The following is a 16297-nucleotide window of genomic DNA, read 5'->3' on the forward strand; positions in this document are numbered from 1 at the left end:
CTTCATGTTCTTCCTCTTCTTATTGTTATTCTTGGCAGTATTAGTACTAGTACTAGTAATAGTAATAGGCTACTATTATGTAAAAGAAAAGTTAGGAACATGCATCATGTAAGCACAAGATATACTGTAATTATTAAGGCTCTTCTTGTGTTATAATGCAGTGAGCCTTCAGGCACCTTGAGCATCTAATGCTATATAAATGTCTGGTTTCACTAATTGTTTAACAATCAAATGTTGTGCACACATTAAATATATGTTTTAATATGCAAAACTGCACCAAAAAGAAGATTCTGTGTCAAAGTTTGTGTTGTCTTTCTCATTCTGCTCTAATGAACTAAGTGCTGTTTTGTTAAAATAAAACAACATCTTAAGAGAGTCAATTTCTGGTACAGGTGTGTTTGATAGCATTCGTGACTGGACCTTTAAACATGTCTCCCCAGAAATCGGAGCTTAATGGGAGCATTTGAAGGCAGCATAAAGTAAAACATGCCGAATCAGCTGAAGGGGAGATCGGGCACTGTGTGAGTCTAATGAGGACTGGGTTAGGACCCTGTGGAGAGGTATAAACTGATAAACTGCACTGATTCAAATATGATCAATATCATGTAAATATAAAAAGGGTAACATTTACTAGGCTAAAAAAACAAATTAAAGGTGTGATATGTGAGCAAAAACAATCAAACTAAACACTAAAACAGTCCATAGCATTATTTATGGGTTTTAAGTTAATTTTTACACAAAACTATATGCATCAAAAATCCTACATTATTGCCAAAAGAACGCGTCAGTCACAGAATTGACCACTAGGGGGCAAACCTGTAACAGTCAGCAACCTAATAAAAAATAATGTCACTAATAAAATTGTGTGGTGCTTTATATTTAGAAGCATTTATGCCACTTGATGCACATTTGCACAGGAGAAGACAGTTCCAGTATATGTTGCTCAGTCAAATCCTTATCTGATGTGTTTAATGGCAAACTAAAATGTCAGAGGTAGAGTTACTGAAATATGGGGTTTCCCTTTTTAAGTGTACTAAATCCCAAGACAGGGACACTTATATGTTAAGTCTTTAGTCCACTTCACCAGGTCTGTATGTAACTCTCCAAAGGCAGGAATGGCTTTAAAGTGGAGCACCAGCTGGTGTGGGTGAGACAAATGCAAAATCCTACAAAACATATCAAGTAACACACCAAAGCTGTTTCTCTACCCCTACCGTGAGAGCCTCTGAAACATGAGCGCCACAAAAGACTTCAGGATACATTGAACACTTCCAGAATGGTATTTTATTTCAAGTTGGAAAATGCAGGAGGAGGGGGGGGTAGACCTCACCCAAAGAGAGGGTGCAGAAAGGGTCAGGACAAGGCAGACATGGTGACAAGAAAGACTGGGAAGATGAAGTGTGGTGGCACATACACCAGGGCTGTCAGACTTTTATGGCAACTTAATAAGAAACATAGTTATAGATTGCCCTCACATGAGAGAAAATCAACCTTTATTACTATACCCGTACAGCTATTTGATTTAAAAACCTCACAGCAGCACACAGTTCAGTCCATAAAGTGTGGAGTCATAAACAAGTCTTTGTGATCTTTCCTCCCAGTGTGCCCCTGTAAACACAGACGCCGTCTTCATGAATTGTTCTTAGATACAATAGCGTTGTAGTCGAAATAGGGTTGTGAATGTCGGCTATGTGTCCGACCACCATCGCGTCCAGTCAGACAGTAAGTAGGGAGATGGATCCCAGAAAGGGCCAGACAAAAACAAAGCGCTGATAATAAAAATAGCATTTCTACTTCCTCTTCATGCAGAGCTCCCTCTCACACATTGTGTGTGCATATAACTGTCTGACTCTAGGAATTAAAGTCAGCCGAGTTCAACCTTCTTCTTCAGGTGTGTTCGGGTAGAAAGTGAAGCATATTTTCCCCTTGCGTCATTCACACGAACTTGACTTCTGGACTGTATTTTTTCACCTGAAACATTCAATATACTAACTACTGCAGTAGTGGAAACATTTACCCAAGTACTGTACCTGAGTACAAATTTGAGCACCGGAAATCCTAAAAAATAAAAAAATCTTAACTTTGTTTTATAAATACTCTGAAATGGGCTATTATGCTTTACGAGTACTTTTATTTTTACACTTTAACTACATTTTGTTGACAATATTTAGGTTCAGTTGAATTCTGAATACAAGACTGTTACTTGTAACAGAGTATTCTGACATTGTGACACTCTTTCCTTTTATTTCTGGACGTTTCATAAAGCTCCGAGATGAGCTTGAAATTTGTCGCATAAGATGAAATGTTTTTAAAAATCAGGCAGACAGCTGTTTGCATCTCACTTCGCCTTCTGTCTGAACACAAAGAAGTACCATTGTATCTCAGAATATTGCCTCTTGACCTTTCAACTCCCCCAGCGCACAATAATATAATAATATAATAATAATAATAAAAGTTACTCAGATTGGCGTGTTTTGAAAAACTGCATTTAAATCCAATCTTTTTCTCTCAAAGAATCCTATTACATCATTACACTTTTTATATATATATATATATATATGGAGCCAATGTTTCCTACAATCTTCATTTCCAGACATACTGAATGACTGTGAACAATATACACTGTTGATGTTACCAGGTAACTGCACTGCACTACATTTTGGTCTTCCGATCTTAACACTATAAGGTCATGTTTTAGTGGTTCTGGTACCTGAGTTTTAACAGCAAAAGAGCAGTAAGAATTGTGGGTAATGTACAGTAAAATGGACGGATGGGTATAGAGAGAGTGGCGTAAATTTGAAATGCCTCCACACAAGAAACGGTTAAGATGTAACACAGACCCATCGATAAAAGACACCCAGACAATCAGACATAAATACAGTCTCTGCTCAGTGCTAGGTTAAAGCAGCGGGGGTTTTAATTTAAGTCCTTCTCAAGGGTTTGACTGTCGCTCTCCTCTTCATCCTCCTCCTCCTCCTCCTCATCACCGAACGTCTGCTCCTCCATGGCGATGAGCGAGTGCGAGCGTGCCGCCACCTGAGCGGCGAGGGCGGAGCTGAAGCTGAGAGCCTCTGAGCCGTGGAGCTCCGTCAGTCTGTCCATCACAGTGACGGCAGGGACTTTAGGCTTCAGGAAGCAGTCCAGACCGTTCTGGCCCTCCTCCAGGACGCCGTCGTATTGGTGTAGCTCAGACGCTCCTCCTCCTCCTCTGGTACACACTGAGGTTCCTCCCAAATCCCCTTCCTTCTCCTCCAAACCACAGCTGAACTCCGTCACCGGCTCTGCGAAGGGGTCAGGCCTCACCCTGCCATCTTTTCCTTCCCCTTCCTCCCCTTTGTTTCCTGCAGAGCACTCTGAAAAGTGGTTTCCTTCTTTGTCGTCACTTTCTATGGATCCCAGAGAAGTCGGAGCGTCTGACGGCTTTGTGGCAGGATCTGAACTCTCACTGTGAGCTGAAGGTGTCACAGCAGCTGCACGAGAGAAGAGGAAATATATCACTTAGGGTTGAACTCATATATTGATTTGCAGTTTTAACCTTGTATTACAAATCTGATATGGGCAAGTCCGTCACAGGCTCAATCCAAGAATATTAACAATACCAGCTAAATCACCACCAGTCAAACTCTAACGTCCTCATCTATAAATGATGACAGGAGAGAGGTGCAGACCTTGGTCGCTGAAAAGCAGCTGCTTCCTCTTCATCCTCTCCCCCTCTGACGCACGGAAGCCCAGCACAGCTTTGAGCTCCGACAGGACGCGACGGGACTCCTCCCTCTCCCGGCGCTGCCGCTCCCGTTCCTCCGGTGACAAGATGTCAGACCAAGACCCTCTGCCTTCACCGTCAGATTCGGAGTCGGACACGTAGGCCTCCCACTCCTGGTCCAATGAAACAGCAGGGGAGGTTGACAACAGGGAAACAGATCAGGATGGAGGCCACATACTACAGTGTTATAGGCCACATACTAGGGACATGAATCTTGACTGTGGAGAGGAAATCTTGGTGTAAATAGGAGGCACACAATGCAAGATGCCAGGTGGACATTTCATCTTACCAGCTCTTCTGGCACAGGGTCTCTGTCCAGGATTAACGGGTAGGATGGAGGAGGAGCAGGAATCTCGGTTACAGGGGTACCACACTGCTCCAGACCCTCAGCATAACCTGAAGAGATGGTGTGCGTTATTGCAAACTGACTGTCGTGCTCTGGTTGGTCTGTTTCTTGCCCTACATTGTGAAGGAGCCACTTCCACCAGCACTGTCAATAGTCTTGAGTCATGGTAAAGGAAGGAGGGAGCCTACGCTAAAAATAGGCCCTGTGTAAATATGGAAACTAATATACTGCTAACGGTGATGTCACTGTTCTGTATTGGCTGTCGGCCGTGGCGTTACATTTAACGAACAGCAATGAGAGTCTTTGCGTTGGAACCAGCTCACCTGGACAGGCGTTGGCCCGTCTCAGCATGCGCTCCACCTGGCAGATGGTGTCCTCCCAGCAGCCGGTGCTGGCCTGCATGTGAGGCTGCAGCTGGTGCAGCCGGTCACTGAGGTCCTGGTAGCCCTCGAATGTCAACTCCGTCGGTTCCTTGGACACCATCAGCTTCTCCAGGTCATCCTCCAGGATGATCATCCTGACGATATCAAAAACAGAAGGAGGAGGAGGAATGTTGACATTGACAATTAGGCGACTTTTACGCTATATGTTTTGCCAAGAAACGAAACAGAAAGTGCAGACGAAACTCAAGCTAGACTTGGCTGCTTTAAGTTAGGTTTATATAGTTTTCTGTCTAAATGTTAAGTTTCACAAACATGACATCCAAACAAACGGGGGAAGAGAGCGTCAAACTGTAAGTTGTCATTTACAAAACTACGATTGTAATAGTGGTAGATGACTTTATTGTCCCCGTGGGGCAGTTGGGTTTGCAGCACAGTCGCAAGGCACATCAGACATATGATACCATAACAAATAGTCCATACATGGGCGCCCGGATGGCTCAGTTGGTAGAGCTGGCGCCCATATATAGAGGTTTACTCCTCGATGCAGCGGGCCCAGGTTCGACTCCGACCTGCGGCTCTTTGCTGCATGTCATTCCCCCCTCTCTCTCCCCTTTCATTTCTTCAGCTGTCCTGTGAATAAAGGCCTAAAAATGCCCCAAAAAATAAAAAAATAAATGGCTTGCGGTACAAAAGAGAATTTGGATCTGTTCTTGGTCAGAAGGGGTGAGCAGAAACGACGCCTAGATGGCAGTAGTTTAAAATGAGAGGCCAGGGGGTGTGTGCAGTCACATACAATGTCGTTGGCCTTTCTCACCAGTCTGTCTTTGTAAATGTGTTCAATGCTCGGTAATGTTATCCCAAGTAACTTGCTGGCAGTTACTGTTTTTCTGATTGTCTTTTTCTGTGACTCAGTTGTATTTCCGAACCAGCAGATAATACAGCAAGTTAAAACACTTTCAATAAAAATTATTACCTGCCGTTTTTTAGTTTTTTTTTAAATAATTTGCACAATCCTTTCTTGTTAGGGCTTCAATGTGTGGTCATAACTATAAACTTTGATGCCGGGGCTCATATTAAATGGCACTTTTATATTCCGGTGAGCCTTTTCCACAATCTACTTCTTGGTAGTCTCAGAATTTACAAATCCTTCTAACTGTTTTTCTTCATCTCCATCGGCTCCATTGTGAGTGCTATGAATTTAATAAAGGAAATCATTGAGGGATAACGGCTATCTGTCTGCTTTATTAAAAGTACAAATAGTTTCCTATTTAGTCCCTAGTTTTTTTACATTCAGTGTATAGTTTGAAAATTCATATTTGCCCTTTCATTAATTTTGTGTCTTTTATTTGTGACTCATGCCATTTTTAATATTATTTTCATATTTGACAAGAAAATCTCAACTCAAGGTCCATTTAGTAGATTTTTCTGTATTTTCTGCATTATAATAGTATATTGCAGAAATGTTCTGTTTTTTGATCAATTAAACTGTAAATAATTACATGTTTTAGTACAACATAGCACTACTTGAAATGGTGTAATTTACATTTCTTACTTTTAATATATTTCTAGTACATCCCTACAATCCTACTTTCTATACCCTCATTTATTTCTTTACTTTGTACTAATACTGCTTTGCTGGTGGAATGACCCAGTTTCCCCTCACTGATCATTAAAGTCTCATCTCCTCTTATGGGAAGTGTAGAATGAGGGCAGTCAGGATTGTGAGAGTGTGAGTGTGAGTGTGTATGTGTGTGTGTCTCACTCGCTGAGCAGGGCCTTGAGGTGCAGCTGCAGGCTTCGGATGGAGGTGTGCAGGGTGTTGAGCTCCCGGCATTTCTCCCTTGCTCTCCCCGTCCTGTCAGAGCCCGTCGTCCTCAGATGGGTCTCAAAGTGTCGGTGGAAGTCGTAGCTGCGCTGCACTTCACAGAGGCAGCTGCCCAGAGCGTGATGGAGGGGCTCGGTCACAGCGGCGATGGAGCGGTGCAGTGGGGGAGGGGGTGGGGAGGTGTCTTCGTTGGGTTTGCCCTCTTCTGGCTCCTCTACTCGGTGTGACAGGAGAAGAGCCAGTCGACGGAAACATTCAGAGCTTTGTCCCACCCACAGCTGGAACAGCATCTACAGGACAAAACAACAAACGTCTGCTGAACAACATATATGCATATAAGCCCTTCATCACAGAACCATCACCATTCCTTTCTTTGGCTCTTTCAGCTGTCAATTGTTGCTTGTTTCAGTCCTTTCAATTCAAGAGCCAAAATGAGATCAGTTCATGAATACACTCAATAGGCTATGTGACAAAACTGTAAGTGTTTGCAAGGTACTCATATTACAGGATAGACAGCAGAGAAGTGGATAAAGTAGATTAAGATTAAGCTTCTTCCCGTTCTTGTTGAGAGTTAGCTGAGCAGATCATTACCACTTTCATGTCTGTGCGGTAGGTCGAGGCTTCCGCCAGCAGCCAGTTAGCTTAGTTGAGCCTGGAAAGAGGGGGAATCAGCTAGCCACTCTGTCTGCAAGGCCTTACCTTCAGGGCAGGCAGGCTATAGTCATCAGTCAGCTCCTGAGCCTGCTCGTCACCCAGGTGCTCAATCCCCAGGCCGAGTCCCAGCTCCTTCAGAGGCACCGCAGACACATAGTTGGTCACATTATCGATCTCAGAGTTCAGAGGGAACGTTGGGGGGGAGGGGGTTAAGGACACATCACACTTCTTTGAAAAAAAAACAGTGTGCACCTATTTGTGTCTCATAAAAACATTACCTCACAAAATTCTAGATTTATACAGGGTCATTTCATATTTCAAATAGCATATTAATGCCTATAAAAGTCTACAAATCGTCAACAACTGAATGAGATCAAAAGAGGTCTGGGGATTTCCGACCTCAATCAACATTCTCGTCTTGCTGAGTAATAGCCGTTAACCTCAAAAAACAAGAAACCAATAACATTTTCCCTCCATACTCATATATATACTCCTTTTTGATCGAGAGTATCTTTAAGCATATGTGTGCATCTGAAATAAAACAAGTTATAAAAACAAGTATAAGTCTTTGTCACAAAAGGGTATGAATTTATGCAGTCTGCTTTATACTTATGATGCCAAAACCAGGCTAATTACACGCTGTGCCACTAGAAAGGAGTTCCAAAATAAGAGCACTATTTTGAGTTATTAAGTCTTTATCTCAAGGTAAAGGATATGCCTTGAGCATGTGACAGGTGGCTCTACGAGACGCTCTGAAGGCCGTCCGGAGCGCCCGGTACAGGGCCTTCCTCAGTCCGATCAGCTGCTGGCCTCGTGGCACCACCCCCGGCCCCGCCCTGCTAAAGGAGTTGGCCGCACTCACCCTGTCGAGCAGACTTGACAAGTGAAATGTGATACAACTGTGGAGACGTCCCAAAGAGGCAGGGGGGCACACGCAACACTGAACACCACATCACTAAAGACGACACACAAAACTAACCAACAAACTCAGACAATGAGCGCTAACACAGGAGTGTTAAAAACACAATGCAGTTGTGACGAACAAGACAATGTGACATGCTATTGAAGGAATAGTTCAACATTTTAGGAAATAATGTGCTTAAATCACTTTCTTACCAGGAGATACATGACAAAATCGTAAGCACTCATGTCTGTGTGGTAAATATGGAGCTACAGCTGCAGCTGGTTAGCTAAGCTAAGCTAAAGACTGGAAACAAGGTCAAACAGCTAGAATGGCTCTGTCCAAATGTAACAAAATCCACCTATCAGCACCTTCCAAAGCTCAATAATTAACATCCTACATCTTGTTTGTTTAGTTCTTACAAAAACTAAAGTGTAAATAGGACGTTCTGGTCGGACTTTCGGATCCAGGCTAGCGGTTTTCCCATTTCCTGTCTTTATGCTAAGCTAAACTAAGCTAATTGGCCGCTAGCTATGGCTTCATATTTCCCGTACAAATATGAAAGTGGTATCAATCTTCTTATCTAACTCTCGACAAGAGAGCAAAAGTATTCATTTAACTTACTTAAGTGATTAAAGTACGTGCTTTTATAGACAATGCTAAAGCTATACACACAGACAGAGACAAACTGTGTCTAAAACAAGAGCTGGCATAAATAATAAAACACCTACAGACACACTACCTGAGAGAAGGTAATTTAACTAAGACACCACCCAAAAGTGAATCAACTGAGGAGGCTTGAACCAAGCAGTGACAGTAGGAGACATGACAGGAAATGCACATGGACATTCTGAGATTGGGTGATATGCATGTAGGTAAACATAAAACAAGCACACTTACAGGGTGAACCCTCTGGAGATGACCTCCGTCTCCTGCACCAGGCGCAGGGCTTTACGAGACAGCCCGGTCAGAGTCTTGCTGTTGTGGACCAGAGTCTGGAGTTGCGTGGCCCGTGCGTGGACGGCTCTCTGCATGCGGCCCATTCTCCACAGCATGACTCCCCTCAGTCCAAGCCAGCCCAGCAGTGCCAGGCCCCACGGGGCTGCCGCCAGCGACCACAGGCCCTCAGAGCAGACACCCAGCAGCACCGCAGACAGGCAGACCAGCCCCGCCACGTCCCTGAGTGAGGACAACAGGAGGGAGTTGTGATTAGTGCAACCATTAACTGTTCATTTGACAGTTTAGATGAAAGTGCAATACTAAATTCCTGGAGTGTCCCTTTAATAAGACACTATTATTAGAATCAATTCACTAGCAATTACTGTTTTTTTTTTTTTAAGTTTCTTTAATCTTTGTTATCTTTGTAGCATCCCGAGAATACCAAGGCTGTAATAAATACATATACTGAATTGATAAAAATTCTGCCATTCGTTTCAAATGTCATTAAATGAAAACATTTATTTTGTTATATTAATAATGCTGTAGATACAAATACTAGTCTTTTGCATCTGTGTTTTGTCAAATTTCAATTTCTTGTCTTGTCAGAAGGTGCTCTTTTTGCAGGTCTTTGTTGAAAACTTCAGTGCTTACACTAATTAATAAAGTCAAAAATGACTGTATATACCCAGGATATGGACCCCAGGAAGAGCTGATGTTCTGCATCAGCTAATTGGGATCCTAATCAAATCAAATCAAATCAAATATAGATGGGATGGACTAAGAGGAACACTCCACAATATCACACAATCCAAAACGTTATCCCTGCAATACATAATCTTTAAGAGACTTTCCTTCCAAAAAACTATACTTTTCTGAACGTTTACTTTTACTATTGTTTTAGAGGCCATAGTTTCAGTTTGTGCTGGGGTTGTACTGGAATGCATTATATTCTCTTGCTTTGCCCATCCTTTGGTGTCTCTATGTATTTGTTTCCTAACAATGTACCATAGGGAGGGCCTGGCTATGAGGCTTGGTCTGGGCAGGCTGCTCGCTCGGCTGGATGAGCCAGAGACGGACGAGCCGAGGGTGAGCAGACTCGGGTCCAACAGCTCGATCAGCTCCACATCCTCCTGCAGCAGCACATCCTGGTCCAGAATGCACTTCACAGAGTACTGGCCGAAGACGCAGTCCTACAAGAGAAAGAGAAACACATTAAAGAAAAAGTGCATAAAACAAAGAGATGCCTTTAAATGTAAAACAGAGTGAAGTTGCTGGTTTCAGTGCCAGCATTCCTTTCCGTTTGCCATTCTACCTACCAGCTGCTGGCCCATCTTACGAGAGGCAGCCGCCTGGTGAATCGGACTCCATCTCCACAACGCTTCAGCCAGTCTCCAGAAGCGTCCTCCCTGCAAATCACAGACAGGGAAAAGGTTATAAATCAGTTAATTAGGTTCCATTCCAGTTTTATTCAGGGCTTTCCATTATTTTGTGCCCACAATGGATAAGTGAAATATATTCCAGATTACAATACCAAAAAACATTTTGGTGTGCTTCCTTTAGCTTGGCTTTATTTCCCAGGAATCACACATCTAATAAATAGCAACTGTGTGCACTCAAAAACACACACTCGGTCTTATATAGCTCTGCTGTGGCAAAAAAACCACATCAATTTGTTGAATTTCCATTTCGGTGTTATAACTACATGTTTACATTTTCGGCATCAGTAAAACTAAAGCTTTTATTCTCTGAAATTACACGGTTGACAGATGGAAAGGAAGGATTGCTTTGGTTCTAGAAAAAGAAACACATTTGTACGCCTTTCAATGGAGACACTGCGTACACTACACAGAAACAAACGCACACTTCTGTTTTATTTCTTGCTTCTAAGGAGTCTCTGCACCGTGGACTCGCACTGTAAACAGTCTGAGACATCCAATCACAACCAGAGTGACATAGTGGCCAACATTTTAAAGTGTGTTGACATTTCAATGCAGAATAAACCTCAGGTGGTTCAAAATGTGCAAGTTGTTGCAAGTTTTTCTTGCAAGTGCTAAGGAGCCTACAAAAATCCCAAACTGTGTAATGCCTAATCATGAATAGGATCTAGTATTCTAACTAATCTGCTTAGAGTGTTGGGACTCATTTTGTGTTGTCTTCCCGTCAACCAAGCAACTTTTAGTTTTTCTGGGTCAAGATTGGAAATCAAAACTTCTTTTTTTTTCCCACATTTTTGTCCAAGTTTTTTGTCACTTCTGCGCTTTTTTTTTTAAAACATTTTTTCTTCTTTTTTGAAGCTATTTCCAAAGATTTTAATCTTTTTTTTTTTTTTTCAACATTCTTATATCAATTTTTTTCTTCAAATGCTATAAACTTGAATAAAACACCCAAATTCAATGAACATAGTGAACTGACCATTTATTTTACTTGTGAAGAGCGTTGTAGGGAACCATCTACGTTATTTTTTTGGACAATTCGGTTGAAAGAAACACACATTTCTGATATAGAAACTTGTTGAAAATGGGTCAAATTTGACCTGAGGACAACAGGAGGGTTAAAAAAAACTGAGAATCCTGTAGAAACCAGCATCATAACATCCTGTGGAGTGTGTGCGCGCTCCAGCCGGTTATTGATTCAGACTGGGCAGCCTGTGAGCTCAGCTGACCCCTTTTCTGTGGGGTGAAGCACAAGTGTTATTATTCCAATGGCTGCAGTAGTATTGATTCATTATTTGAGACTGGGTTTCAGGACTGGGCATTCACACAGCAACAGTCATCAGCCTCCAAGTAGGCCACAGCCCCTGTTCCGTCTTCTCTGTAGTATCAAAGCGGCTAATCCTACCACAGAGATGATGTAAACCATGTACAGATTAACTCACAGATGCCTGCACTCCCACTACTGTATAATATCCTGCCACAGTCAGCTCCTGCTCATCAGTATTCTCCTGGTGTCATACAGAAAACACTCCAGCTTCCAGACACTGGACTGATGGCTACTACGTGCGTGAACGGACACACACACACACACACACACACACACACACACACACACACACACACACACATCACACACACACACACACACACACACACACACACACACACACAGCTGCATTTGTTAACAAATCTATGTGTAAAGCATGTAGTGCTTTGAGGGAATAGTTCAACATTTTGGAAGGGGGGAAAAAATCTGTCCATTCAGTACAGAGGCAGGAGATGATTAGCTTAGCTTAGCACAAAGACTGGAAACAGGGGGAAACAGCTAGCCTAGCTCTGTCCAAACAAAATCCTACCAGCGCCTCTAAAGCTTGCTAACAAACGCATTATATCTTCTTTAATCCAAACAAAAACCTACGTGTAAAAACATCAAGCTGGGGTTTTACCTATCAAGCCAATAATTCCTCCGTTTCCAGCTTCTCAAATGTGAGAATTTGCGGATTTTCGTCTCGTTTATATCATTGTGAACTGTATATCTTTTGGGTTTTTGTCGGACAAAACAAGCAATGTGAAGACTTTGCTGTTATGAATCCGCAACTAACTAGCTAAGTCTTTGTTTCAAGTAAACTAACTGGTTCCACATCTCAAATGTGAATATTTGCTGGGGTTTTTTTTTAATTTTTTTTATTACTTCTATAATAGATTTGAACCAGCAGCCTTTGCGATTATGATCCCACTTGCAAAAGTTTTGGGCTAATCCTGCTTCAACATACAAATGAATTGACATGACATCCAAATTATCAATATTCAGGTCAAGGACATTCACATATACAGTACGTACCACAAATGTGTATGTGAGCTGTGTTTAGTAAGACCTTTTACTGGTAATGTAGAAAAAAGATAAACTGTGGTCCGTCTATGTGAACGAGGTGTTTTGTCTCGGCTCCGACTTTATCTGAGCTCCAGGAAACTGGCCACACAGGGACGACCCCTCTCATCCGAATCACTCATCCTCCTTAACTCCTTAGAACAACAGCGTACCAGAGAGGAAGCGTGACACGTACGGAAAGTTCCTGAACGAAACAAACACAAAACTGTTTCCCGTCGAAAATAAGGAGGGGGGAGAACGAGGAGAGGCAGAGTCATCTGATCCTGAAGCTTCCCAGGACAAGTCTGTGTGAATTACAGGGCGACTCAAACTACAGTCTTCGACGGTTGGATTACTGCAAGTGCAATTCAAAGTTCACAAGTTCCTTTGATTGCGGAGGTGAAGCGCACACAGATCCAAAAACAAGCACACATGTGTAAATATCAACAAAAACGCAAACTATTTGTAAGAGTAGGTTCAGGAATTACGTCAAGGGGAGAGCAGAGTGTGGTCGCAGTTATCACATTCAGACTATCTCTTCTAAAAATCAGGACAACAGCAGGAGAGAGATGCAGAAAAGGAATCTGCCATGTGTGCGATTAAAGATTAAAGAACATGCAACGCAAAATACCTGCATCTGTGTGTAGGAAGCCCTGGTTGCCATGCTTTGTCTGATTAAAGCGAAGCAAAGAAAACCAGTGCACATAACGGTCTGTGGGTGATTGTTTGCCAATACGTGTCACTGTTTGGAGTCAATAGTCAAATGAATTACTTTCTGTGACAAACACACGCAGACAGACACACACAGCCCCGGGTCAGGGATGCAGACTGTTTGAATAGTGATGGAGTAAGTTAGGCCTAGCCCCTCTCAGTCACATAGTCGACTGAGTTTGACCTGATGGGGTCTTGGTTCATCTAAAGATGCAAATAATCCTTATTTTAATTATTGATTCATCTGCAGACCATTTTCTTTATTAATTGTTTGGTCTATAAAAATAAATAAAAAAAAGTCATAAAATAGTAATAATCATCTAATGTCTCGTTTTGTCCGACTAACCGTCCACAACAAAAGATCATTACAATCACAATGAATGAATGAAGACATTTATTTCAGACATATCAAAAATAAAACGTCAAAAAAATTTACTAATACGTTAAATAAGCAAAACATTCAATAAACAATAAGTAACATTAGTCAACTTAGACCTGTCTGAAAAGGAGTAGGAAGAAGTATACACTTATTTAATCCTACCCCTTTTCCATAACTCAGTAAATTATTATTATTATTTCATTTACCACATATTTATATCTTATTTATATTATCACATCTTATATATATATATATATATATATATATATATATATATATATATATATTCACACCACTGATTATAATGCATTGACTTTGTATAGTCGTGCAAACAGCTAGAACCTTGAATTTAAACTTATCCCTTAAATTATAACCCCCCTCTCTATCAAAAAAGAACTTCTGAACATTACCTGTTAGTTGTCTGTTTTTTGCTTTATACATGATTTGTGCAACTTGAAATTCAACCAGATCAATGAGCTTCAAAGCTCTGGGATGTAAAAACAGTAAGTTGATGTGATCATAATATCCTGCTTTATGAACTGTTCTTATGGCTCTTTTTTGTAGTGTGATCAGTGGTTGCAGTGAGCTTTTATAGGTGTTCCCCCACACCTCCACACAGTAATTTAAATAAGGTAAAACCAGAGAACAATATAGAATATGAAGTGATTTGTGATCCAATACATGCGTTGCCTTACACAGGACTGAGATGCTTCGTGACACTTGAGGAAATTAAAATGTCTTTAGGAGAGGACAGGCATGTGTGATATTCGTGTCAAGGATGGGAGGAACTCACTGAAGTTTTCCGTGGATCTTCGTCAGGAGTGGTGAGGTCTCCCTCTTGTCCGCCATATTCGTCGTCCTGCGATGCTGTTGGACATGCCTCAAAGTCTGTGTGCCCTAGATCATGCAGGTACTGGAAAAGAGGGGAGTTCTGCAAAGAGAAAGAGAGACAGATTGACCAGTTGTTGAGGAATGATGGATGAGAAGGGGGGAGAAAATGTGGTCATCAGTCTGATGCGAGTTGAGCTTATTCTGCTCTAGTTTTTCCCCAGAGTGAATCCAAAAGTGTCCTGACTCCGATAAGCGAGGGAACTGATTCGTCAAGCTAGTCTACCTTCCCTCAGGATTAATCAGCTGAAGTTGAGGAACCTCCCTCACCCACATCTCCCATATCTCCTCCATGCAGCTTACTTTTCTGTTCTGGGAGCTAAGTGCCTTCACATGTGAATCTGTAAATCACTCATACAGATGCCAGGACTGTCTTTGGAGCCTCTCATTGCACCATGGAAACTGGACTACATCTAAGCACAAGTCATAATGTAATAATCCTATCTACTCATAGAGGGATCAACACAGGCGCTGATGTTTCTTACCCTAAACAAAGACAGCTCAGAATCAAATCAGCCATGAAATAAGCAGAGAGGAGAAGAAAAAAAAACACCCCATGCCAGAATATGTCCAAAAGATGTCTGACCCAGTTCTCCCCCAGCTGCTGGGAAAACATTACTTAGCATATTTGCTGTGTTTTGGTGCCTCTCAGTTTAATGTAAATGACCCATCATAATACGCTATATGCCCAGATAGCAGCATAACAATGAAATGCTACTCACATGCATTGTCACACGAAGTCGCAGCAGCTCATGTTGTCACCATCCAGACGTAGCTACGTGTGTGTCAAGGATTTCATTTTTTTTTTTTCAGAACCGACGCATTGGATCTGGTCATCCCCACCCCACCACTCTCCCAATCTAGTAGCTTATGATGAAACACCAATAACAGTGCGCACACTCGCACAGCTCAGCTCCCTCTCATGACCACCAAAAGCTCTTTGGCAGAAACACAGTTAGCAGCCAGCCAAATATGTGGATTTCTTTTAGATTGCCAATGCATGGCAACAGGGCAAACGGCTGCTTATGTGATCTCGCATGCCTACTAGCTTGTTAAGCTATCTGTGTGAGTGTGTGAGCCATAGAGCTAAGCTGCCGTTAATGAATCGGGAACCCAGCGTCTACATTTACCTCAGAACTCCAAGGTATGACAAAGCATCCGTAAGTTTCAATAAAAAATAAATAGCGACTGTAATACAAACCTCAAATACCACATCTTCGTCAAACTCCTCAGTCATTGCTCTCCGCCATCTATACACAGCCCGTTCTGCATTCTGAAGTTGTAGGCGACAGTAGTGAGGAACAGCCAGCCGTTGAGAAGTTGGTGGTTAGCCGGTTGCTAAAAACGTCGCTGAAACTACAATTCCCATAGTGCTCGTCTTCAACCGCCGCTTGCTCGCTAGCAACAAACAAGTGTTCGTGCTAGTTAGAGCGCCTCCGGTGAACGCGAAAGGCAGTGGTCACACCGTTTGGAAAGCTAGGCAAGATAAGCGTGTAAGGTTAGCGAGAAACAGCCACTGCATTACCGGAAATTGCCTTCAAAATAAAAAACACATTTTAACAATGTTTTGACAATCAGAATCACAACAAACAGTAGCAATTATTTTTATTTATTTACTGAAAATATACAGTTGAACATATGTGAATGCCTACTTCTGTACTTTATGTCGTATTACAACAACTACAATAGATATTATCTAACAATATA

At 42.1% G+C, this 16297-nt stretch overlaps 1 protein-coding gene across 2 annotated transcripts; it reads right to left on the reverse strand.

The window, feature by feature from the left end:
* Nucleotides 1-1289: 1289 nt before the first annotated feature.
* Nucleotides 1290-15923, reverse strand: vezt (vezatin, adherens junctions transmembrane protein). Of its 2 annotated transcripts, none has more exons than XM_078242514.1 (12): nt 15792-15923; nt 14496-14633; nt 10128-10217; nt 9817-10001; nt 8773-9051; nt 7688-7834; nt 7017-7164; nt 6255-6607; nt 4433-4626; nt 4053-4159; nt 3669-3876; nt 1290-3470 (listed from the first exon to the last, which is right to left on the reverse strand). In XM_078242514.1, exons 1-12 carry the CDS (start codon nt 15825-15827, stop codon nt 2917-2919), a joined length of 2439 nt encoding a protein of 812 aa, XP_078098640.1. In that variant the 5' UTR covers nt 15828-15923; the 3' UTR covers nt 1290-2916. The 2 variants fall into 2 exon arrangements, with proteins under 2 accessions (XP_078098640.1, XP_078098639.1); XM_078242513.1 differs by having other exon boundaries at nt 7688-7846.
* Nucleotides 15924-16297: the final 374 nt, after the last annotated feature.

Source organism: Sander vitreus, chromosome 23, assembly GCF_031162955.1.
Source record: "Sander vitreus isolate 19-12246 chromosome 23, sanVit1, whole genome shotgun sequence".
Taxonomy (NCBI): Eukaryota; Metazoa; Chordata; class Actinopteri; order Perciformes; family Percidae; genus Sander; species Sander vitreus.

Coding starts and splice junctions, on each gene's coding strand:
- vezt (XM_078242513.1), bottom strand. CDS start 15,827: ATGACTGAGGAGTTTGACGAAGATGTGGTATTTGAG. Junction 7,847..8,772: donor ATCTCCAGAGGGTTCACCCT/GTAAGTGTGCTT, acceptor TCACTTGTCAAG/TCTGCTCGACAGGGTGAGTG. Junction 3,877..4,052: donor ACCCTGTGCCAGAAGAGCTG/GTAAGATGAAAT, acceptor TCATTGGACCAG/GAGTGGGAGGCCTACGTGTC.